We start from the raw sequence: 26,938 nt of genomic DNA, 5'->3' as shown, positions 1-26,938 counted from the left end.
TCACAATGCAAACAAGATATTTTATTGGAATAATTACTAAACAATGAAGCACTAAAGGTATAATTTAGACATTTTAGAAATTAAAATATAAATGGAGTATTTAGAAAATTCACAGATTCATATGTTGTATTAAGGTTAATACTGGAATTTGGAAAACAAAGAAAAATTCCACAATCACTGAAATGCTGACTTCTTCAAGGGATCTTCTCAGCTGTAAAGACTTGAGAAGCTTGTCTCCTAGCCTTGAAAAGAAATTTTTAAAATGTTAAGTGAGAAGTCAATTAATTAAAATATGCATTATCATCTAATATCAAAAAAGCTAAAATCTTGGATTTTTTTCAAGATAATGAAAATTCTGTAAGGAATAGTACAACTTAAATTTAGGAAATTAGGAAATAATTTTTAAAGTCAATGAAAAAATAGAGAAATTAAGGAAACAATTCCATTCACCATTGCAACGAAAAGAATAAAATACTTAGGAATATATCTACCTAAAGAAACTAAAGACCTATATATAGAAAACCATAAAACACTGGTGAAAGAAATCAAAAAGGACACCAATAGATGGAGAAATATACCATGTTCATGGATCGGAAGAATCAATATAGTGAAAATGAGTATACTACCCAAAGCAATCTATAGATTCAATGCAATCCCTAACAAGCTACCAACGGTATTTTTCACAGAGCTAGAACAAATAACTTCACAATTTGTATGGAAATACAAAAAAAACACCCTCAAATAGCCAAAGCAATCTTGAGAAAGAAGAATGGAACTGGAGGAATCAACCTGCCTGACTTTAGGCTCTACTACAAAGCCACAGTCATCAAGACAGTATGGTACTGGCACAAAGACAGAAATATAGATCAATGGAACAAAATAGAAAGCCCAGAGATAAATCCACACACCTATGGACACCTTATCTTTGACAAAGGAGGCAAGAATATACAATGGAGAAAAGACAATCTCTTTAACAAGTGGTGCTGGGAAAACTGGTCAACTACTTGTAAAAGAATGAAATTAGAACACTTTCTAACACCATACACAAAAATAAACTCAAAATGGATTAAAGATCTAAACATAAGACCAGAAACTATAAAACTCCTAGAGGAGAACATAGGCAAAACACTCTCCGACATACATCACAGCAGGATCCTCTATGACCCACCTCCCAGAATATTGGAAATAAAAGCAAAAATAAACAAATGGGACCTAATTAAACTTAAAAGCTTCTGCACAACAAAGGGAACTATAAGCAAGGTGAAAAGACAGCCTTCAGAATGGGAGAAAATAATAGCAAATGAAGCAACTGACAGACAACTAATCTCAAAAATATACAAGCAACTCCTGCAGCTCAATTCCAGAAAAATAAATGACCCAATCAAAAAATGGGCCAAAGAACTAAATAGACATTTCTCCAAAGAAGACATACAGATGGCTAACAAACACATGAAAAGATGCTCAACATCACTCATTATCAGAGAAATGCAAATCAAATCTACAATGAGGTACCATTTCACACCAGTCAGAATGGCTGCGATCCAAAAGTCTACAAGTAATAAATGCTGGAGAGGGTGTGGAGAAAAGGGAACCCTCTTACACTGTTGGTGGGAATGCAAACTAGTACAGCCACTATAGAGAACAGTCTGGAGATTCCTTAAAAAACTGGAAATAGAACTGCCTTATGATCCAGCAATCCCACTGCTGGGCATACACACTGAAGAAACCAGAACTGAAAGAGACATGTGTACCCCAGTGTTCATCGCAGCACTGTTTATAATAGCCAGGACATGGAAGCAACCTAGATGTCCATCAGCAGATGAATGGATAAGAAAGCAGTGGTACATATACACAATGGAGTATTACTCAGCCATTAAAAAGAATACATTTGAATCAGTTCTAATGAGGTGGATGAAACTGGAGCCGATTGTACAGAGTGAAGTAAGCCAGAAAGAAAAACACCAATACAGTATATTAATGCATATATATGGAATTTAGAAAGATGGTAACGATAACCTGGTATGTGAGACAGCAAAAGAGACACAGATATATAGAACAGTCTTTTGGACTCTGTGGGAGAGGGAGAGGGTGGGATGATTTGGGAGAATGGCATTGGAACGTGTATAACATCATATGTGAAATGAACTGCCAGTCCAGGTTCGATGCATGATACTGGATGCGTGGGGCTGGTGCACTGGGACGACCCAGAGGGATGGTACAGGGAGGGGGGGGGTGGTGTTCAGGATGGGAAATACATGTACACCAGTGGCAGATTCATGTTGATGTATGGCAAAACCAATACAATATTGTAAAGTAATTAATCTCCAATTAAAATAAATAAATTTATATTAAAAAAATATAATGAGAAGTAATACCAAGTAAAAATGCAAAGCAAATTTGAAAAAAAAAATTAAGAAAATTTGAGACAAAGATAAAACACAAAAAATTAAAAAGAAAATATCACCTTTTTATGGAATAATGAATCAAAAGTAAAAATCTGGCTGAAATTCAGAGAGAGACAAGTAAAAACAGGGAAGGAGAGATAAAGATGAGACTATGAGCAACGAAATACCACCAATGCCTCACTTTCAAGACCAGAAAGATAACAGCCAAATAAAATACTCAGCCAAACTCCATCTTAGTATCTAACCTCATCTATGATCTCAAGTTATCTGTATACTGGTGAGCAAGCATCTTGCTTTTTCTAACAGTTAAAATTAACCTCTAACTTCATTCAGCCAAATAAATGATAGGGTTAAAAAAAAGGAATGCAATTTTGGTATTTAAGTCATTGCAAAGAAACCTCTTTGCACAAACATTTGCAAAGAAACTTATCATAATTAAATTGAAGAACTTCTTCAACAATCCTTGCCTTTATATCCCAAGTTGTGAGGCTAAAAAGATTACTCTAGCTCTCTCTCTTTTCAAACAACTTTAGTCCTTTCCCTCATGATCCTATTATTCTTCATAAATGCTCCTCTCTACTGCGGTGTCTCTTCTCCCTTTGAAAGTGAAAGTTGCTCAGTCTTGTCCAACTTTTTGTGACCCCACAGACTATATAGTCCATGGAATTCTCCAGGCCTGAATACTGGAGTGGGTAAGTGTTCCCTTCTCCAGGGGATTTTCCCGACCCAGGGATTGAACCCAGGTCTCCCACATTGCAGGAGGATTCTTTACCAGTTGAGCCATAAGGGATGCCCTTCTCTCTTTAGAGGGAAACAAATGTGGAGTACTTAAAAGGGACTTTTTTTCTTCAAGATTAGAGAATTGTGCATTTTCTAGACTTGATATGCTACCATATAGCTTCTGTTTATACAAATGGAGGGGATCCACTTCTTAGGAATTTTTCTATAATGTACTGCTCATCACTTAAATGCAAGGGATAAAGAGGCAACACCACTGGAGTTAATTTCTGGAATTGTATATATCCAGTAAGTATTATGTGTATGAACAGTTCTTGAATCTGAAAGAAAAACATGTCCCTCAGAATACTTAACTCTCTCAATAGTTTGATAATTATATCTCCAATAGTACATCCAATACATCCAAGTGCCTAACATAGAGCCTCAGGAATCTTTAGAATCACATTTAATCAACCAAGACCAATATGAGCTGGAACTCCTTGATTAAGTTAGACTTTCTTATCATACTGTTGCCATTTTCATTACTCCCTGATAATCAAAATTAAATTACGTATTATAAAATTAAATATTTTTATGAAGTTCTCAGCAAAGTATTTGACAATATTTGGGTATCATCTGAAATTTAAAGATGTCCATTCTGGAATTAAATGAACAACAACATATCTTTGCCAATCTAATATTATAAAATGAGGTGTTAGGAGTTACAAAGGAATAACATTGATTTTTAACTTAAAAATTTTACACTTTGAAGTTCAACCTGTCCAAGCGTCACATGAAAAATATTTAGATACTTACAATTTTCTCCTCTGAAGAAAGCACACCTTCTACTGCCACTATCTGGTATTGCTTATGTTTTAAATTCCCCACAAACTTCCGTAGTTGCTTGAGACTGCTAACTTCCATGTCTTGCTTTAAGAGTTTCTGCATTTCTCGAGAAGGACACCCAGGATCAAATACTAGTAAACACAATGTTCGGTTTTTTTTCTCTTCAATTCCAACAACTGTTCGACTATGACCTATAGAAATATCAAAAAAGAGTACATATATAAATGTGAGAGAGACACTTATTTGAGCAGGTACATACAGGTGTAAGTTACTATACACACACACACACACATATATATAGACACCTTATATATACTTTTTATGTGTGTTTCAAATATAAATACAGTCAGTCCCTCTGACATATTGCTTATCTGAGTTCTTTCAGTTCTCAGACACAAAACTTTAGTTCTACTTCCTAACCTCCAGTTTTCTTTCGTTCAATTTTAGTTTTCCAAAGGCTTCATGGCAAAATATTCTACTTCTACTATGCCAAATATTTTAGTTTCTTTTCCTAATCCCATAGTCCTTTTTATTTAAGTGATCTCAGATAAAAGGATTTGAAATTTAACTGCTGGGGGACAAAAACTCATGGTTCCAAGAGGTAAACAAAAGTTAAGCAAAGTAATGCAGGGAAGAGGGAAAGGAAATGCCAGTGCTAGAGAGGGATGAGTAATGAGTTAAAAAATTTTAAAGGGTGGCCAGGGAAGGTCTCATTGAAGTAAGGAAAAGCCCTGAAAAAAATTAATGATGAACAATAAAGGAAGAGGTAGCCCTGAATCAGGTAGCCCCAAAGATATCAAGGATATCATCTATTACTGCAATGTATTATGATGATGCTATAGCTCTAAAAATCAGAGTAATGTCAGTGTACTTCTCTCCTCTCATTATCAGAATCTTAACATACTCTAAAGCAAAAGCTAATTAGTTGTCTTAAATAAATAAATCATCTTATAAGTTACACTCAGTATCTATAAATTATACTAACCTTGATGCTGAAGATAGATAGGAGGTTTAGATGTACACACTACTTTTGGACTTCCTTCTCTCTCTGAAGCATAGTAGCTCAATATCCACTCAAATAAGCGAGGGTGTGTACCCAAAGGACCAGTTGACTTGTGAAAGTCAACAATACGGCACCTATAAAATAATTTACAAAATGGATTATTTAGAAAATATTTTAAAAACTTTTCTATAAATGGAGTTATAAAATGCAAACATTTTAAATTAATTTTATTTCATCATTATTTTCCTAAGAAGAAATAAAGTTTATTATTTATCTGAAAACTGTTATTTTAGGAGGAAATTCTTTAATAACTTAAGGTTGATGACAGCTATCAAAGTTACAAAAATTTTCTCACACAGAAAATCTCCCTTTGTAGTAAATGAGGATCATACCTGATTTTAAAGAGTCTACATATAACCTGAGACATGGGGACTTTTATTCTAAAGTCTCTAAACCTGACGATTACTTAGAAGTTGATTTTTAATTCCTCAGCAGCCATGAGGAGCTATCAAAAATATCCCAAATATTTTTCCTGTCAGTTCTCTCAAATTTCAATAATAGACAAGAAAAGAATACCTGTAAAGATCATAGAAAACCTGTGTGTACCCCCATCTATACATCTATCTATCCTCTATTTAGCAATAGACCATACTGGTACTGTTTCCTCAAGAGGAAGTCAACCATGAATAAATCAAATTATTTTAACCAGGAGCATTATTTACACTTCTCAACAACTAGTTTAAAAAGACTGAGTATAAAGGAAAGGAAAAACAATTAAAAGCTTTATTTTCACTTTAAAGTATAGCACAGATATCCTATTCTTGTCTTTCTTGGCCATAAAGTTTCCAGACACACCCACATTGCACTGGTTGCTATCTTCAGCCTCACCAAGTTTAATGTTGATAACTTTCAGCTGATTACTCCTGAGCTTTAAATATTGAAATGAACTTCTGGAAAAGCTATCAAAAAGTAAGAACAGTGATCTTGGGTTAGCAGTTGACTACAAGTTTAGATTGAGAATTTGCATAGTATTCTATGGATAAATTCACAGAGAGCAAAAGGAAGACATTTAAATAACTAGTGAACAAATTGAGGGTATAGTAATAAAAAGGCTTTACAAAGAACTAACTTATTACAGGTACCAAGAAAACAGCTTGATATATCAGGTACTTTAAACAAAAATTTTCCTTTCCTTAAAAATGACTTAAAAGCTCAAAACATGATATAGTATAAACAATCTGAAGGTGTGACCAGACTGGCAAAAAGGAAAAGAAGAAAAATTTAAAGGGCATTAAAACAGTCCTTTGAATTTAATAATTCAAGAAAGTTATTATATACACAGTCATTTTTCTATTTAAAATTCAAGAAGTATTTTTATCTCTGAATATAACTCATATATAGAAATGATGTAAAACACTGGCAAAATGACTTGGAAACAAACATAAAAGGAAATATACAGTCATGAAGCTTAAGGCAAACTTTCTATTAAAGATGATCATAAGCATTTATCTCTGATGCCTCTTGAAAGCCCAACAACATAATACTGAAGGAGAAAATGATTTAAACACCTATGGAGAAAGAGAATAGGGTCCAACAAGAAACTGGCACACATTTCTGGAAAATGGATAGCAGGAGAGAGTAAACATAAAAGTGACTGCAAAGAAATAGAGACAACTTTCTTAAAACCCAAAAGAGGACAGAAGTTTAATGAACACCAGGTATTGGGTAGAATAGTACTGAGGCTGAAAACAGAGATTAACTCGAAGGTTGAATAAATAGAGCAAATCACTAATCAACTCCTCACCTAGTGGAGGAACTATAGGCAAGAATGGACTCTGAGAAAAGAGCTGTCTCTTATACTAATATTGGAGAGTCCCCAACCACACAGCAAACTTCCACCTAAGAAATGAAGTTTTCTCAACTACAAGCGCCAGAAACCCTACAGGACTGCCAATCAGCTTTTTTAGTGCCTCATTCTTCACTTTAGGAAAAACAGTAAGGATTTTTAAAAGTTAGAAGGAAGTCTTCTAAATGAACAGACTAAAATAAATAGACATGAAACTAATTTAACATGGAGGAAACAGAAAAATGCAAGGAATAGAAAAATTTTACAATCATAAAAGGCTATGATGCTATGAAATTACTCCTTAAAATCAAAAAACATTATTGTTAAAATAAAAATTTCAATACAGTAGTGAGGAGATAAAGTTGAGACTCCAGATAGTAAAACAAAAAGCAAAGATCAAAAAGTAAGACATGACCAGTGAACTCAAAAAGTCAAAAAAGTTCAGGGGCCAACAAACAGGAGTGCCAGAAAAAAAAAAAAAATAAACTGGAGAGATCATATTCATCAAACAACAGTGAACCCTTAAACTCTTACTGCATGCCAGTCACAGTCTTAAGCACTGTATCATCACTACAACTCTATGAAGCAGTCACTATTTATGTGTTCTTTTTTCAACGGTGGAACTAGGGTACGAACAAGTTAAGTCATAGAGTTAATAAGCAGAGAGCTAGAATCAGTTGTAGGCAATTTTACTCCAAAAAGTCTAAGCTCTTAACCACTATGTGCTTAGTCCCTCAGTCATATCCAACTCTTTGTGACCCCATGGACTGTAGCCCACCAGGCCCCTCTGTCCATGGGATTCTCCAGGTACATCTTGCCTTCTCATTAAGTAATACTTATTGTTAGAAGCTAGTAGAGGAACAACTTGAAGAAGTGAAGTCGCTCAGTCATGTCTGACTCTTTGCGACCCTGTGGACTGTGGCCTACCAGGCTCCTCCGTCCATGGGATTCTCCAGGCAAGAATACCGGAGTGGGTTGCCATTTCCTTCTCCAGGGGATCTTCCCAACCCAAGGATCGAACCCAGGTCTCCCGCATTGGAGGCAGACGCTTTAACCTCTGAGCCACCAGGGAAGCTTAATCTAATCCATAAATGATTTTGAGTTAAGAATAATATAGCAACACAAACTATCACTCAGTAATAAGACTAGGCATCCTTTCTTAGGAAGCTAATAAAGGAAGTGTTCAAGTAAAAGAGAATAATCCAAAAACGAGAAAGACATGGAAGCCAGGAAAAAAATCCAGGATCTAATGCAACAGAATGAAGAACTGCAACACGATTAGAGCTATGGAAAGGATCTAGAAGCAAACAATCCAGACTAGAGAAGAGGACAATCGGGTTCAAGAAAAACGTCTCCAGGAATAAGGAGTACCTCAGATTACATAAATGGAGTTTCTGCAAAAACTTTACCATGATGCAGTCAAATAGTAAAAGGGAAAAGGTAAGGCAATTCTTAAGGAAAACTTTAAAAAGCTTTTCAGGAAAGATACAAAATCATTAGTGAATAATATTTACATAGTTATGACTCTAACTTAATAAAAACTGGAGATTTAACCATATTATAAAAAGTGAGGAGAAACAGGTGGGAGATATAAGGAGAATGCAACAGGTAATGTCTAAAGCTGACAAACCAAGAAAAAGCCATGAAAGCATATTATTTAAAAACAATGAAAGTGACAGCTGTCTCTAAGAAATAAAACTTGAGAATAGAGAAGAGCAAGAAACAGGGTATGTGTGGTTGGTTTTCATTATAAGTCTTTAATTTTATTAATGCTACTTAAATTTTATTTTTAAACTATCCCTTTGATAAAAAGCACAAACAACAAAAACTTCCTAGACATAACAATAACATTAACTTGGCTTTTTAGGTACATACTTTATCCTCAGGGAGGTGAGAAGGGTATATATTTCACATGCTCCAATCCAGGCCTTTGTTCCCTGTAACTTGTCATTAAGCTGAGAGGCACCCTGTGGATCAAAACCTTCCTTCCATGCATCTTCAATCATAGACTGAATTTTTGGAATGCAAGGAACTGACATACCTAAAATTATACAAAGCAAACATGTAATATGACAGTTACTAAAGTACTGAATAATACTAAGCAGTACATCATATATTCTACAAGAACCTAACATTTATAAGACAGTTATTTCTGACATCTACTATATCATTTTCTCTTCCTACAACCAGAATGAAGACTTTTAATGCAAATATCCACTAAAATACATCTTTATTAAAGCTATCAATTTTAATACGCATATTATATATTAATTCATTCCACATCATATGTATTTATTAGATGGTAAATTCAGAGTTGTATTTCACATACCTTTCAAGCTATCATCATAAGCATCATTTTGCAATAATGATGAAAGCAGCATTTGGAAATTTCTGTAACCACAACCCCAACCTTTATCACCAAAAGATGAATGAAAGTGATCCACTCCTGCAGAAAGCCACACACGTCTCACATCTGTGGCAGCATTCTGATAATACCTATAAAGTGCTTCCATAATTCCTAAAGTGGAAAAGAGATATAGAAGGTTTAGAAGGGTATCACCTTTCTATGTCTGTCTCATACATTTCCAGTATCAATCTCTTTTTCAAGGGCACATGTAAATCCTGCCAATTCCATCTTCTACCTTTTTACTGACATAGTCTTAGTTATTGTCCTGCTTGTTTTACACAATGCAAGGTTCCTAATACTAGCATATTACTTATGCTGAATTGAAATTGTTTGCATTTTTCATTTCTGCATCTACAGGGCCTAGCACATAAAAGTACACTGCTGAACGAATGTTATCTCTCCATTTTATTATACATTATGCTGGATATCATTCTCTCTCAAGCTCACTTCTAATCAGTTTGCTCCCAATTTAAAAACCTCATTATGGTTTATCACAGAGGGTTGATTTTTATGTGATATAACTACTTCCGGTTGGCATAAAAAAATACCAAGATCTACATGAAGGAATTGTTTTTATGTACATCAGATCAGATCAGATCAGTAGTTCAGTCGTGTCTGACTCTTTGCGACCCCATGAATCGCAGCATGCCAGGCCTCCCTGTCCATCACCAACTCCCGGAGTTCACTCAGACTTACATCTGTCGAGTTAGTGATGCCATCCAGCCATCTCATCCTCTGTCACCCCCTTCTCCTCCTGCCCCCAATCCCTCCCAGCATCAGACTCTTTTCCAATGAGTCAACTCTTTGAATGAGGTGGCCAAAGTACTGGAGTTTCAGCTTTAGCATCATTCCTTCCAAAGAAATCCCAGGGCTGATCTCCTTCAGAATGGACTGGTCGGATCTCCTTGCAGTCCAAGGGACTCTCAAGAGCCTTCTCCAACACCACAGTTCAAAAGCATCAATTCTTCGGTGCTCAGCCTTCTTTACAGTCCAACTCTCACATCCATACATGACCACAGGAAAAACCATAGCCTTGACTAGACGAACCTTTGTTGGCAAAGTAATGTCTCCGCTTTTCAATATGCTATCTAGGTTGGTCATAACTTTCCTTCCAAGGAGTAAGCGTCTTTTAATTTCATGGCTGCAGTCACCGTCTGTAGTGATTTTGGAGCCCAGAAAATAGTCTGACACTGTTTCCACTGTTTCCCCATCTATTTCCCATGAAGTGATGGGACCGGATGCCATGATCTTCGTTTTCTGAATGTTGAGCTTTAAGCCAACTTTTTCACTCTCCACTTTCACTTTCATCAAGAGGCTTTTTAGTTCCTCTTCACTTTCTGCCATAAGGGTGGTGTCATCTGCATATCTGAGGTTATTGATATTTCTCCCGGCAATCTTGATTCCAGCTTGTGCTTCTTCCAGTCCAGCGTTTCTCATGATGTACTCTGCATATAAGTTAAATAAACAGGGTGACAATATACAGCCTTGACGAACTCCTTTTCCTATTTGGAACCAATCTGTTGTTCCATGTCCAGTTCTAACTGTTGCTTCCTGACCTGCATATAAATTTCTCAAGAGGCAGATCAGGTGGTCTGGTATTCCCATCTCTTTCAGAATTTTCCACAGTTTCTTGTGATCCACACAGTCAAAGGCTTTGGCATAGTCAATAAAGCAGAAATAGATGCTTTTCTGGAACTCTCTTGCTTTTTCCATGTATATATATAATTTTTTTAACTTTTTATTTTATATTGAGTATAGTTGATTAACATTAACAATGTGATAGTTTCAGGTATACAGCAAAGTGATTCAGTTATACATAATTCTGTTTTTTTTCAAATTCTTTTTCCCATTACGATTATTATATAATATTGAACAGAGTTTCCTGTGCTATACAGTAGGTCCTTGCTGGTTATCCATTTTAAGGGTATAAATATTTAAAGAATATAAAAGGATTTGTTTATGATATTAAAGATGCAGGAATTTCTTAAATAAGACACTTAAAAGACACAAGTAAAGGGAAAGATTGAGAAGTCTGATTACATTCAAATTTAAAATTCTGCCTAATTAAAGACACCATATACAAAATTTGGGCTTCCCTGATAGCTCAGCTGATAAAGAATCTGCCTGCAGTGCAGGAGACCCCGGTTCAATTCCTGGGTTGGAAAGATCCTCTGGAGAAGGGATAGGCTACCCAACAGTATTCTCAGGCTTCCCTTGTGGCTCAGCTGGTAAAGAATCTGCCTGCAATGCGGGAGACCTGGGTTCAAGGCAAATTATAGATTTGAAGAAGAAAACTGCTCTTCATATCATCAATGAATAATTAATATCTTGAATACTTAATGGACTGCCAAAAATCAATAAGAAAAAGACAAAAAATCCAACAAAGACGAGAAAAGGGACTAGGTTATTTACAGAAGAAGCGAACTCAGGAGACATCAGAGAAATACAATTAAGAGGTGTATCTTACCATTAAATGGCAAAAACTTTAAAGAGTCACAATATAAATAAAGTGTGAGTCAAAAACACAATGACCTAATGTAGGTTACAACCATTCTAGAAAACAATTTCATAATACTCAATGAAATTAATTATGCAAATGCCCTTTAATCTAGTATTTCTAGTCTGGATGTTAGAGAAACTTTTGAGGAGGAAATCTGTTCATAATTTTTAAGAATAAAACACTGGAAACAATGTAAGTCATAAAAGCAAATTCTGTTCAGCAAAGTGAAAGCAGCACAGTTTAATAATCAACATATTTAAGCAAATTCAATCAGAGCATACATATTGTATACCAACTTACACATAGTTTAAAATATAAAAGATTATATATTATTATGGAAACTTACATACAAGATAAAATTACTAAAACATATATGAGATTGATAAATACCAAATTCAGGATAATGATTCCCTTTGTGGAGGAGGAGAAATTAGAAATCAAAGAGGGGTATACAAGGGGTCTAAAATACATATAAAAGGTTTTACAGCTTAAAAACATTAAGTTTCATAAAAATTGGGTAGCAGGAACAAAGCTGTTTCCATATAATCTTTTTTAACTATACTAACAGATGGTCATGTATGGATGTGAGAGTTGGACTGTGAAGAAGGCTGAGTGCCGAAGAATTGATGCTTTTGAACTGTGGTGTTGGAGAAGACTCTTGAGAGTCCCTTGGACTGCAAGGAGATCCAACCAGTCCATCCTAAAGGAGATCAGCCCTGGGATTTCTTTGGAAGGAATGATGCTGAAGCTGAAACTCCAATACTTTGGCCACCTCATACAAAGAGTTGACTCATTGGAAAAGACTCTGATGCTGGGAGGGATAGGGGACAGGAGGAGAAGGGGATGACAGAGGATGAGATGGCTGGATGGCATCACTGACTTGATGGACATGAGTCTGAGTGAATTCCAGGAGTTGGTGATGGACAGGGAGGCCTGGCGTGCTGCGATTCATGGGGTCGCAAAGAGTCAGACACGACTGAGCGACTGAACTGAACTGAACTGAACGGATATGTTTTTTTTAAATGTGGAAAATATCAGGAAAAAATACATTCTTTGGAACAAGGCAGATCTGATTGTGAATACCAAATGGGCTATGCAACCTCACCTTGTGCTACTTTGCTTCAGTCATGTCTGACTCTTTGCAACGTTATGGACTGTAGCCCTCCAGGCTCCTCTGTCCATGGGATTTACCAGGCAAGAATACTGGAGTGGGTTGCCATGCCCTTCTCCAGGGGATCTTCCCAACCCAGAGATTGAAACTGTGTCTCTTATGTCTCTTGCATTGGAAGGCAGGTTCTTTACCACTAGCGCCACCTGGGAAGCCCAACCTTACCTTAGGAAAGTAATTTAATCTCTCTAAGTCACAATTTTCTCATCCAGAAAAATATAATACACAAGGTTTTTCTTTTGAGAGTTACATGATACAATATATAAGGTCTTAATGTCTAAAACTATACTGAACAATATGGCAGAAACTATTTGCATATGGTTATCTGAACATCTGAAATGTGGCTTGTCCAAACTCAGATGTTCTGCAAACTAAAATACACATTGCATTTTAAAGAATGTACAAAGATTGCAAAATACTGCACTGATAATTTTTAATACTGATTACACATTGAAATATATTTTGGACATATTGGAAAAATATTAAAATTAATTTCACCTAGTCTTATTTTTCTAATGTGACTAATGGAAATTTAAAATTATTTATGTGGCTCACTTACATTCTACTGGACAGCAATTGTCTGGAAAATAGTAAGCTCTCAATAAAAACTATTCTCAAAGGTCCATTTTCAAATGTCAAGTAAATTGATACAAGATAAAAGTGAATCATTTACTATAAAAATAAAAGATCAGGAGTTTTAAAACAACACACAAAAAAATTATTTGAATACATGGTCTCACCTAAAACTATATAAACTGTGGGCTGTGAAAATCAAGCACAATTCAAATAATCCTATTACTTCAGTGATGTATGAAATATTAAAACCATGATTTGGATTAAATACTCACCAGACGTTTTTGTTTTTCCATCATCAACACCAATAGCTAATGATTCCATCATATCAGCTTTTCTTCTGTGAAATTCAGATGGATGCATTCTTCCCCTATTTACTTCTATCTCCATATTTCGTAGCTGCTGTTGTTTGTACCCTCCAGAATTATCTAAACCATATTGTCTCTTTGAACATAAAAACAAATGACTTAATTTTTATGTCCCTTTACATCAATGAGGTGAGAAATTTACCACTATTTTATATATCTGGAAATATATTTTGAAACATTCTGGTTTATTGACTTCTATATAAGTCAACTTACAGATTTTTATGAAAAATAATTACACAACAAAAAAATCCCTGAGTTAATAACAGCCTTTCTCTACAAACAACCATTACGGCAAGAAACTTCTTTTCCTTGAAGTAGGGAAAGTAGAGAATCCAGTCTTCCTACTAATGGTAATGTGAAAAGCAGATGAGTTCTGACCATTCTGCTGATTTTTTTGAAGACAACCTATCAAGGAGCCTGTACTTCTTCCCTGGTTCCTAGGCTAGCCTACAAAGGCCTACTTAATCCACAATTCACTCAGGTATTCACTCTATGCAGTAAATGAACTATGTTTTTGCATACTGACAGAAAATCTAAAATAATATGTTAAAACAGCCCCTACAAAAATATTTCTGAGATCTAAACAACTAACCTGCAAAGTTACATAATAAACGTATACTCCCTTAAACATTGAAAACTTTTGTATTGATAATATAAGGTAGAGAAGATATAGGAAAAGTCAACTTTTTTCTCCTCTGAATCTTGGTGGGAAAATAATTATGCAAATAGATGAACCACAGATGAGAAAAATAGCCTAAATTAGATATTCTAAAGAAAGAATAGCCATGTGCAAGAAATCAGAGGAAAAAAAGTTAGAGGTCAAACAAGTTCAGGAAGATTATGATATGTACAATGCATATTAGTATATTAAAGGCTTTAAGAAGACATCAGGTACACAAACCTGTTTAATTGAACATTTTCAAACCTATTCATTCATAAATCCTTTTTATTCACACATTTTCCTATAAGCACATAGAAAAAACATTTAAAATCTATCAGCATTATTAGCAAATGACTACATAGTCTACAGCAAGTTAGGACTGAAAAGAGTAGAAAAAGTTGTTAAAATATAAAAGAAGCTACCAGTTTAGTTCAGTAGATACTACCATTCACCTAAAATAGGCTCAAACTTCATAAAAAAGCATTTTCCATGAAAAATGGTTCTTTCTAAATTCCTGAACTGCAGTCACTAAAAGAATTTAAGACTCAGGAGACATTAATTCTAAGTTTCTGTTTTAAGTATTTATGCAAACATTTAAAATTCTGAGTCTCAATTTCTTAGTTTTCTCCATTAACATAGGTTTAAAAGTAGGCTTCACCATTTAATACTGCCCAATCCTGAACAAGTTAAGCTACATAAGCACTCTTTGTTTTCATTTCTTCCTCTGCTGTTCAAAAAAAAAAAAAAAAATCTAAAATAACTTTATGGAGTATGGAAGACTGTAAGATACTTTACATCAGGGTCTCCAACTCCAGGGCCACAGACTGGTACCAGTTCATGACCTATCAGGAACCAGGCCGCACAGCCAGAGATGAACAGTAGGTGAGTGAAGAAAGTTTCATCTGTATTTACAGCCGCTCCCCATCACTTGCATTACTGTCTGAAACTTGTCAGATCAGCAGCAGCATAATAAATGTAATGCACTTGAATCAACCTGAAACCATTCCCCTGCCACTCCAGGCCCATGAAAACACTGTCTTGGTCCCTGGTGCCAAAAAAGCTGGGGACTGCCGCTTTGTAACAAGTGTTTGCTCCAGTATGCAAATGCATACTTATGAATGGTGGTTGTTATGAACAATAAAAAATATATGTAAAAAATATTTTGTATTATAATAAAGACAAAAATAATAAGCTGAAGTCTTAACAGCATGTTTGAAAAATAAGAACTCTAACTAAACCAAAATAATATAATTATTATTAATCTTTGTACCTGCAGCTTCTGAAATTCTTCCATTTCTTGTCTTGATTCTTCAGATCTCCTCTTTCTGTCTTCTTCTTGTTGAAGCTGTTGAGCCAACTCTAGATCTCTAGAACACTGGACTCTATTCACACCTATTATATATTTTTAATATTTAGAATAAAAGACTGAAATCAAGGCTCACTTATATGTTAGTACATATTTTTAAAATGGAGTAAAGGCTATTATTTTGCCATTTATTCATGACTATGATGTCATAGAAACACTGAGTATAAATCCAGCAGAACTTAAACTGCCTCTGTAAGGGTACAACCTCCACTTAAATCACTAATATTCACCGAGTGTTTAGGCTGTGACAAACACTTCTCATTAATTATCATTAATTATCTCATTTGGATCTTCATAACAGGAAGTTAAGTATTATTATCTATTGAAGAAATCAGAACTCAAGAGAAATTAAGTAGCACCCTGGAGTGGTGCCCCTCATTAATACATATAAGGCAGATTGGTTTTTAAGAGAAATACTTGGTTGGGGTGGGTATGGTGGAAATAATTAAGGAATAAAAAAACAAGTGAGCAAAGTACAGCTATTAGATCACAACCTAATGTCTGACCTCAAGCAAAGAGTATAACTTGCCCATTTTGCTCTCTATCCAGTGTGCTACACATCCATTATTCAGTGCTCTCTGGCTAGCATCTCCTTGACCTCCCAATTTGATGGTTTAATTATGTATCTAAATATTCTTTCTTTTCCTTCAAATCTCTCAGCCTCTGATACCTCTTCCTAATTGGTCCCCACTTTTACTGGTGGAAATACACAATCCAAAACTGATTTTTAGCATACTTATAAGGCTATCTACAGTGATTCACTCAGACTCACCTCAGACTCCAGCCTATGGAGTACACATAGCCTATGTGTAAGCCTATGGAGGTTACAGAATAACTCATGTACCCATACAAAGCTTGGGTCTCCCTGGTGGCTCAGTGGTAAAGAATCTGCCTGAGACCCGGGTTAGATCCTAGAGTTGGGCAGATCCCTTGGAGGAGGGCATGGCAACCCACTCCAGTACCCTTGCCTAGAGAATACCACGGACACAGGAGCCTGGTGGGTTGCAGTCCATAGGGTCACACAGAGTTGGACAGGACTGAAGTGACTCAGTAGCAGCAGCAGCATACAAAGCTTATCATAAACAAAGAATTATCAGAAACTCAACTTCAGAGTTATTCTTCCACAGTAATTAGTAAAGAACCAACACAGTAAAGAACTGTCCCATCTTTACTGCAGCAATTCTCGTCTTGGTATTAGGCTGAGTGATCAGGTAATGCTGTCCATGGACATCACTAACTGTATCAGGATCGCTGCTAATGAATACTAGAAACCTCTGCAGTAACAGGAGATATCTATGTACCTTAAGAAACTGATATCCAGTAGAACACAACTGGTTTCTCTTTTTGTCTACTTTATATTTTGTTTCAATGGAATTGTGAAACTCAAATAGGATCTTTCCACTTCTAAGACACCATCATGATTACTTAATCAATGCCACTAGCAAAAAAGATAGGGAAACAGAAGAAAACTTTAGAATCTCTTATAAAACTAGTCAGTGGTAATAAAGAAGCTAGAAGAGTAGTTGAAAATGTACTTGAAAAACTTTGAAGTCACATACTTCACATTCTTTTTAAAATTACATGTGCCATATGGCAGCTTCTGAGTTCATAAACAATTTTTACTGTTAAGATGTTAAATTCAATTACTTCCGGCTGCTGAAAGAATGGCCTCAACTTAATGGTACAATATTTCATTATCTTCTGATGTTCTGGGTCAAAACCCTGGATGCACACCCCTAATTCAATTGTTGGTCACACCAGTTAATCCTTTACATCTTTTCTGTGAAAAATCTTTGACAAGTTGAAGCTGTATTAAAATTTTTTTAAGGGACAGATTTATTTTTAACCAGTGTGTTTTCTTCCCCTCTATAACACTAATCTAAAAAGTAGATAAGTGTCTAGGAAGTAGAAATTAAATCATAACATCCTTATCTTTAAACATATAGTCATACCTTGTCCAAAGCTGCTTTCTTCCAAATGCAAGTCAACATGTTCCTGCAGAATATGGTAGTTTGTACAGACGAGCCCACACATAGGGCAGTCATAGAGTAGTTGATTACAGTCTGTATTAGAGATATAATTTAGTTGGTCTTATTTTTAAAATCTTTAGATTTTTCACATCAAGTCAAAGACTGTCTACTACTCACTAACTATATTAAGTAAAAACTCTTTGTAGTTGGATTTAAAGCAATTTTCTACTTCTAGATGAAAGACTGAGCACAAACCTCTTATCACTACAGTGAAAGGAAATATTAATAATAAATATTCAGCTCTGTAGTCAAAATAAGAAAAGGAGAAAGGAAAATCAAATGGTAAATAGTGGTCAGTCTAGACATGGATTTTGGGGGCTGGATTCTCAGTACCCTCCAAACTAAGTAGTGATGTGCAGAATTCAAGCATTTAGCATAAAGCTGGACATGGATCAAATGCCCTAGTTTGCAGCATAAGATCAAAGAGCTGCATCCATTAACCAGCACTGCAGACAGACAGGTACAACTTGCCCAAGAGAGAAATGGTACTTCTATAAGACCAAGACCTAGCTGATACTGGGTACAGATGTTATTAGAAAATTACAAATTAAAATAAAACAACACTACATATATATTAGAATGACCAAAATCTGGATAGTCAAAATCTGTATGATCAAAACTCTGGTTTTTCTTAGTCATGTATGGATGTGAGAGTTGGACCGTAAAGAAGGCTGAGTGCTGAAGAATTGATGCTTTTAAACTGTGGTGCTGGAGAAGACTTCTGAGGGTCCCTTGGACAGCAAAGAGATCAAATCAGTTAATCCTAAAGGAAATCAACCCTGAACATACATTAGAAGGACTGATGCTGAAGCTGAAGCTCCAATACTTTGAGAATGAGATGGTTGGATGGCATCACTGACTCAATGGACAGGAGTTTGAGCAAACTCAGGGATATATCGAAGGACAGGGAAGCCTGGTGTGCTACAGTTCATGGGGGTCACAAAGAGTTGGAGTGACTTAGTGACTGAACAACAACAACAAAATCATAGACAACACCAAATGCTGGCAAAGACTTGAGCAACAGGAACTCTCATTCACTGCTGGTGGGAATGCAAAATGGTCCAATCCCTTTGAAAAAGTCTGGCAATTTCTTATAAAACCAAACATACTATTACTACATGATCCAAAATCACGAATTCCCTTGTGTTCACCAAAATGAATCAAAAACTTCTGTCCACACAAAAGCCAGTACAGTTTATAGCAGCTTTATTCATAATTGCCAAAACTTGGAAGCAACCAAAGGGACCTTCAGTAGGTGAACAGATAAACTGTGAAACATCCAAAAGAATATTATTCAATGTAAAAAAAAAAAAAAAAAGCTATGAAGCCATAAAAAGACATGGAGGAATCTTAAATGCACATTGCTAAGTGAAATAAACCAATATGAAAAAGCTACATGGCATATGATTCCAATTATACAACATTCTAAGAAATGCAAAAACATGGAGACAGTATAAAAAGATCAATGGTAGCCAGTGGCCACAGAAAGGGAGGATGAACAGGTGGAGCACAGGGGATTTTCAGGAAAGTGAAGCTATTCTGTATGATACTAAATACTAAATGGTGGGTTCGTGTCATTATACATTTGTCAAAACCTGTGTACATCACCAAGAGTGAACCCTAATATAAACATGGACTTTGGGTGATATTGACATCAATGTAGATTCGCTGACTTTGACAAATGTATCACTTGGTATGGGTTGTTGAATGCTGGAGGAGTTTAGGAGGATGTCCGTATGGACAGAGGGTACTTGGGTACTCCCTGTACTTTCTACTGAATCTTACTGTGAACCTGAAACTTTCCTAAAAAATAGCATTTATTAAAATTCAAAAAATGAATATATGCCCTCTCCTTCAGTTCAGTTCAGTCGCTCAGTCGTGTCCGACTCTTTGTGACCCATGAATCACAGCACGCCAGGCTTCCCAGTCCATCATCAACTCCTGGAGTTCACTCAAACTCATTTCCATTGAGTTGGTGATGCCATCCAGCCATCTCATCCTTTGTCATCCCCTTCTCCTCCTGCCCCCAATCCCTCGCAGCATCAGAGTCTTTTCCAATGAGTCAACTCTTCGCATGAGGTGGCCAAAGTATTGGAGTTTCAGCTTCAGCATCAGTTCTTCCAATGAACACCCAGGACTGATCTCCTTTAGGATGGACTGGTTGGATCTCCTTGCAGTCCAAGGGACTCTCAAGAGTCTTATCCAACACCACAGTTCAAAAGCATCAATTCTTTGGCGCTCAGCCTTCTTCACAGTCCAACTCTCACATCCATATATAACCACTGGAAAAACAATAGCCTTGACTAGACAGACCTTTGTTGGCAAGGTAATGTCTCTGCTTTTGAATATACTATCTAGGTTGGTCATAACTTTCCTTTCAAGGAGTAAGCATCTTTTAATTTCATGGCTGCAATCACCATCTGCAGTGATTTTGGAGCCTAAAAAAAAATAAAGTCTGACACTGTTTCCACTGTCTCCCCATCTATTTCCCATGAAGTGATGGGACCGGATGCCATGATCTTCGTTTTCTGAATATTGAGCTTTAAGCCAACTTTTTCACTCTCCTCCTTCACTTCCATCAAGAGGCTTTGTAGTTTCTCTTCACTTTCTGCCATAAGGGTGGTGTCATCTGCATATCTAAGGTTATTGATATTTCTCCCGGCAATCTTGATTCCAGCTTGTGCTTCTTCCAGCCCAGCGTTTCTCATGATGTACTTTGCGTATAAGTTAAATAAGCAGCATGACAATATACAGCCTTGACGTACTTCTTTTCCTATTTGGAACCAGTCTGTTGTTCCATGTCCAGTTCTAACTGTTGCTTCCTGACCTGAATATAGGTTTCTCTCCTTAACCTTTCATAAAAATTATTCAAATGAATCAGACTTAAATGTAAAATTCAAAACTTCTAGACGATAACATGGGAAAGGTGACCTTGGGTTTGCCAGAGTTTTGATACAACACCAAAACATGAAAAAACACCAACCCATGAAAAAGAAATCAAATAAGACAAACTTCATTAAAAGTAAAAACTTCTGATCTGTGAAAGACACTGTTAAGAGAATGAAAAGACAAGTTTCAGACTGGGAGAAAATATCTGTGAAATATTTGCAAAATCCAATGAAGGACTTGTATCCACAATATATAAATTATTCTTAAAACTCAACAGTATCAAAGAGACATATGATTCTAAATGTGTATGCACAAACAACAGAGAGCCTCACAATACATGAAACAAGTCTGATATAGCCTAAAGGAAAAACAGACAAATATACTGGGATATATAGATATATATAGATCATAATTGGGAACTTTAACCTCCTTCCAAAAACTGGTAGCATTGCTGGACAGGAAATTAGTAAGGACATGGAAGATCTGAACACAAACAACACACAAATATAGACAAATATAGAACATTTGATGCAACAACAGCAGAATATACATTTTTTTCCTCAAATGTCTATGGAACATGTGAACATGTGCTAAGACAGACCATATCCCATATCTTAGGCCATGAAACAAATTTCAATAACTTCAACAAATTCAAAGGAACTTAAATCATAAAGTTTGCTCTCTGATCAAAAACGAATCAAAGTAGAACTCAGTTAACAGAAAATCAGAATCCCAGACAATCCAGATGCCACTGGCCTGGTGGTAAATAAAAGAATACCCTCTGGAAACTGGTCTTCCCTGTGGCTTAGATAGTAAAGAATCTGCCTGCAATGCAAGAGACCCAGGTTCCATCCCTCAGTTGAAAAGATCCCCTGGAGAAGGAAATGGTAACCCACTCCAGTATTCTTGCCTGGAGAATTTCATGGACAGAAGAACCTTGTAGGCTACAGTCCATGGGATCACAAAGAGTCAGACAGGACTGAGCAACTAACACTTTCATTTTCACTTTCTTCCTCTGGAAACTAGATTGTGAGTCTACTTCTCCTCAGAAAGTTTCTACAGCTACTTTTGAAGTAGATGAAACATTTATTGTTTGCATCAAAACTCTTTTCCATTATAGTAGTTTCATATTATAATAATGGCAAATGAGCAATGCTATAAACTTAAATTAAAAACACATTTGTAGTGATCTTATTTACAAACCAACTTTTGGGATACTACATATTAAATTGAGACTTATGCTACTTATTATATAAAATGAATACTTTACCTTCTAACGGAGTGTCTAAAAGATCAGCATGCTTTGTTTTCACATGAGTTTCCATATCTTGACTATTATCTTCTATTTTTCCACAGAATGGACATTCAGGAGGACTGTACATTGTTTCATAAATTGATTCTTTAATTTTGGTTCGGTCAGACTGTTTTTCTGTACTTTTCAGGAATTTTCTAGATTCAGTTAAGTTCTCTGAATAAAAGTCTTTATGTTTTAAAGTACCATCCTTAGGCAGGCTTTGAGCTGAAATCTTCAGCTGATTAGATGCACAAGCTGAATGAACACTTGAATTAATGTCTGCTCTGCACTGTAGGCTGCTGTCCTTCCTGTTATCGGAAATTCCATACTGTACTGTATTAATCCTCTCAAAGTTTCTTTCTAGTTCATTTTGCTCAAAATGAGCAGTTTCAATATGAAAACACATTTCATCATAATTCACACCTGACAACTTGCAAAATGGACATATAACTTCATTTTCCATGTGAACAATTAGGAGGTGAGCCTTCATGTCTGGTTCTGAGGATACTGTTTCACCACAAATATCACAAGATAGCATGGTAGAGCCGGTAACTAGAAAAGAATACAATGTTATTTATGTTAGAAAGTAAGAGCTGAAGAAAAAGAAAATACATTTTATAAAAGGATTTGGAACAACTATATTTGTTATTTATAACTAGATTATTTAGATGAAGAAATTTTCAATGTCCTTACTGTTCCTCAAATATACTATTTATAAATCTCAACCAAAACTTCACTACTGTATTTCAAGTTTATGGTTTGGATAAAACAAAGGCAAAGCGCAAGTGAAGTTGCTCAGTAGTGTCTGACTTTTATGGCCTGTAGTCCATCAGGCTCTTCCATGCATGGGGTTTTCAAGGCAAGAATACTGGAGTGAGTTCTTATTTCCTTCTCCAAGGGATCTTCCTGACCCAGGGATGGAGCCCTGGCTCAGACTCTTTACTGTCTGAGCCACCAAGGAATCCCTAAACAAAGGCAATGATACAGCAAATTGAAATAAAAAATTTTTCAAAAATTTCAAAGTGTGTCTGGACTGAGGTGAAGAAAAAATAATGTATATAAACTCGCCCAGGTAAAATAAGCCAAGTAAGAGAAAACAAAGAGAAGAAACCTTATCAACCAATATATCTAAATACAAAAATTTTAAAGTTATTAACAATGAGTTGCACAAATAAATTTCATAATAGCAGTTAACAGTTGAAGAGTTTTACATGTCAAACTAATTTAAGCACCATTACTATCATTCTGGGCTTCACTAATAGCTCAGCAGTAAGAATTTACCTGCAGTGCAGGATCCAACCTGCAATGTTGGATCCCTGGGTTGGAAAGATCCCCTAGAGGAGGGGACAGCAACCCACTCCAGTATTCTTGCCATGAAAATCCCATGTACAGAGGAGCCTGTCAGGCTATAGTCCATGAGGTTGTAAGGACTGAATTGACTGGGCACACACGATCATTCTAAATGAAGGAAACTGGCTCATAGTCACCAGCACCAGAAAATGATTAGCCAAAATGCTAACCCAGTCAGGCTCCAGAGCTGCACTCTCCACCCAAAATATAAAAAAAGCACAGTAAACACAGTTTCGGAGAAGGCAATGGCACCCCACTCCAGTACTCTTGCCTGGAAAATCCCATGGACGGAGGAGCCTGGTAGGCTGCGGTCCATGGGGTCGCTAAGAGTCCGACACGACTGAGCGACTTAACTTTCACTTTTCACTTTCATGCATTGAAGAAGGAAACGGCAACCCACTGCAGTGTTCTTGCCTGGAGAATCCCAGGGACGGGGGAGCCTGTTGGGCTGCCGTCTATGGGGTCACACAGAGTAGGACACGACTGAAGCGACTTAGCAGCAGCAGCAGCAAACGCAGTTTAAAAGAGCACCGATTCCAGAGCCAAGAGAACTGGGTTATAATCTCAGGTTTCATAATTTTAGATGAGACACCTCACCTTTCTGAGGTTCGGCCTACAAAATGAGCTGTACTGAATCAGCAGTCACTTCTGGGTTTTACAAAGTTCTGGCTATGACACAAATTTTGCTAAGACGTTTTTTAAAAGCAAGCACAGTCATAACCTTTCTACTATCTAGACTATCTTTCAGCTAGAAATTGTTTTAAAACAAACAAAGTGAAAATAAGGAAACTATCCCCACCATTTAAGTAAATTTAGTTTCATAAGATCGCCCAACTTTGTCTCTCCTCCCCCCCACCCCTTTTCCTCAGACAAGTGAAAACAGTCTCTGATTTTGATGTAAATTCTCCCAAACCATCAGTGCAAAGAACGTGACACCCAGAGAAGTTTCTTCTTTTCCCGGGCCAGGACCCAGAAGAGTGTGCTTGAGCTCCCCAACACTTAGATCAGAACAAGTGGATGACAGATGTGTGGAGGTCGGCGAAAGGTGCCGGAGCCTGCCCAAAGGTCCATGCCAACGTCCCAAGGCCAGGACGTGAAACCAGTCCCGATACTAACTGGGTCAAAGCGTTGGGCCTAGGGATCCGGGGCTGGGACGGTCAGTTCCTACCGGCCTGCAGAGCCGGCCGCTGTCACACTTTCCTATGCTTGGCTTCCTCTTCGGATCCCGCAGCAGATGTCGTCTGGCTCGCGGGCAAAGGAGTGCTGCCCGGTGTCGATTACCTTTCCCGGCCTGAAAATCTGAGGTAGGCCCTTATTTTTACCCAGAGACTCACGGTTAACCGAGAAGAGAACCGGCGACTCTGAAAAGCCTCAACCCACAGACGCAAATTCAAAAAAGCTTTTCCTCTCTTCCCCGGAAGAGAAGGAATCCCAGCATGAACCTCTGCATGCTAATCTGGGTCGTAGTGCATTGTGGGAGTCGTAGTCGTTTTCCCGTCAAGGTTCCAACGCCTAATTTAAGAGGAGACACTAGACTCAAAGGTCTCTATAAATGAATTCCCAGGTTGGGTCCTAAGGCATTACGCGAATCCACAATACCCACTGTCTAGGGCCTGACTGAGTAGCACTCTAATACATCATCAATCAAGGGCTTATAATGTTACAGCGTGCCAAACTCCGCGAACTATGGAGGGTGGCAAAGACCTGTTTTTGCCTCAAGGTTTCAAGATAACGCTATTTTGACCCCTGATTAAAAATATGAAACAGCTCTTGGTACTTAAAAAATACAATATCAGAATTTAAAAAATCGTATCAATAGAGAGCTGTAAGGTAACCCAAAAATTTTCTCAGAAAAGAGAACAAAAAAGAACAAGAGATGGAAAACAGGAGCTTCTTTGGGGAAGGAATCATGTGCTAATTATCTTGCATATTCTGTGCCTTGCACTACATAAACAATCTGTTTTCAATACTGCTTGTTCAACCCCAAGGTTGAATCATGTGTTGAACAAGGCTATATGTGTGTTATAATAAATTAAGAATACTTTACTTGGAGTTATTTATTTCATACATCAGTGGCTACTATTTTGCAAAAAAAAAAAAAAAAATCCACAGATTTACGGCATCCAAAATTTTTCAACTGAAAGGTTGAAACAAATGAGCAGAGAAGGTAGGAAGAAGTGAATGAAGTTGAAGAAAATGAAGCTCCACGAGGTCAGGATTTTTATCCGTTGTGTACACTATTGTACCTCCAACATCAAATCAAGTCTGGCACAGATTAGTCCCTCCGTCAATACTACGTTGTAAAATGAATAAATGAATGGATGGAAGCTTGGATGTATGGATGAACAAAAGAACGAACGGGTGAATGACAGAATTGGCAGGGAGCGCTACTGCTGGCAGGGCAGTAGGACACACTTCTGCCACAGCAACGCACAGAGTTAAAATCCCAGAGTCCAGAGTCGCCGGATTCTCCATGAGTGGGTGGGGCTGGGGCGTCCGCTTCTCTCCGCCCCCCTGCCTGTCGGTGCTGCAGCTTCGCTGCCGCCGCTGCCGCCGCCGCCGCCGCTGCCGCGTGCAAGGGCTTCTGGGAGCCCAGACTTAGGGGTCTAGAGTAAGGGGCGCAGGAGGCCGCCATCTTGAGTTGTGAGCCTGGTCTCTGTACTCATCGCTAGGGGCGGAGTGCTGACCCCACAGTTACCGCAGCAGCCACCACAGCCGGGGACTGGGAAGTCAGGGCGCCGGCTAGTGCCACATTAATGGGTAAGTGGGAGTGACACACACCAGGTGGGGTGAGCCTCGGGTTTGGTCCTTTCGGGAGCTACTAGTTCCTGAGGCCACTGTTTTTATCTTCCACTACAATTGGAGAAGGAAATGGCAACCCACTGCAGTGTTCTTGCCTGGAGAATCCCAGGGACCGGGGAGCCTGGTGGGCTGCCGTCTGTGGGGTCGCACAGAGTCGGACACGACTGAAGCGACTTAGCAGCAGTAGCAGCAGCAACAAAGGGTTCAGGGCCGGGCCGGGTTCTCTCAGCTTTTCCAGAGGGAGACAGCAGTGGCGGGGGCGTGGCGGCCAGACCTTTCCCTTGAGGACGCGAAGCCGCAGGGAGCTCAGAGCCTCTCCGAGAGCCAGGCTGATGCTCAGGAGCTTTAGGCACAGGATCCTCTCGCCGCTCTGCTCCGCTGTCTCTCGGCAGTTCTTTTTTTTTTTTTTTTTCGGTACACGGTCTTAACAGACGTTGCCTGTCACTTCAGGGGCTCAGCAGTCTTTTCCGCAGCTCAGCTTGTTAGAAGTTCCTTCGTGTCCAGAATAAGGCAGGTTCAGCCCCAGGGGCCTACGTGTCGCACCCTCTACCGCCAGCGCTGCCGTCCACCTGGCGCAGATGCCTGGAAGGGCTCAGTCCTGACGCGGGCCAGCGCGGGTTAGATGCTTCAGTTAGCTCACTTCCAAGGTGACAGTTTAATAGTGTCTCCTCACTAATGCACAAGACATGAGAGATGAGAGGAATTGAAAGCTG

General features: G+C 37.6%; 2 protein-coding genes across 3 annotated transcripts in view; one reads left to right on the top strand and one right to left on the bottom strand.

Annotated features, from left to right (window-relative positions):
• ZUP1 (zinc finger containing ubiquitin peptidase 1) lies at positions 1 to 24,967 on the bottom strand. 2 transcript variants are annotated; one of them, XM_061427489.1, is made up of 10 exons: positions 24,592 to 24,967; positions 22,050 to 22,625; positions 17,813 to 17,923; positions 15,765 to 15,886; positions 13,741 to 13,909; positions 9,147 to 9,335; positions 8,693 to 8,858; positions 4,954 to 5,105; positions 3,939 to 4,159; positions 1 to 242 (listed from the first exon to the last, which is right to left on the bottom strand). In XM_061427489.1, exons 2-10 carry the CDS (start codon positions 22,609 to 22,611, stop codon positions 195 to 197), a joined length of 1,740 nt encoding a protein of 579 aa, XP_061283473.1. In that variant the 5' UTR covers positions 22,612 to 22,625; positions 24,592 to 24,967; the 3' UTR covers positions 1 to 194. The 2 variants fall into 2 exon arrangements, with proteins under 2 accessions (XP_061283473.1, XP_061283472.1); XM_061427488.1 differs by having other exon boundaries at positions 24,540 to 24,869.
• Positions 24,968 to 25,547: 580 nt separating this feature from the next.
• KPNA5 (karyopherin subunit alpha 5) overlaps positions 25,548 to 26,938 on the top strand; it is a 50,811-nt gene continuing 49,420 nt past the window's right edge. Inside the window, exon 1 of the mRNA XM_061427490.1 lies at positions 25,548 to 26,183. Within this exon, the coding sequence (XP_061283474.1) occupies positions 26,180 to 26,183 (4 nt within the window). The 5' untranslated portion in view covers positions 25,548 to 26,179. The remainder of the gene's footprint in view (positions 26,184 to 26,938) is intronic.

This window comes from Bos javanicus, chromosome 9 (genome assembly GCF_032452875.1).
Source record: "Bos javanicus breed banteng chromosome 9, ARS-OSU_banteng_1.0, whole genome shotgun sequence".
NCBI lineage: Eukaryota > Metazoa > Chordata > Mammalia > Artiodactyla > Bovidae > Bos > Bos javanicus.
This window is presented reverse-complemented; position numbering and strand designations above follow the sequence as displayed.

Coding starts and splice junctions, on each gene's coding strand:
- ZUP1 (XM_061427489.1), bottom strand. CDS start 22,611: ATGCTATCTTGTGATATTTGTGGTGAAACAGTATCCTCAGAACCAGAC. Junction 17,924..22,049: donor TTTAGACACTCCGTTAGAAG/GTAAAGTATTCA, acceptor TCTCTAATACAG/ACTGTAATCAACTACTCTAT. Junction 15,887..17,812: donor AGAAAGCAGCTTTGGACAAG/GTATGACTATAT, acceptor AATATATAATAG/GTGTGAATAGAGTCCAGTGT.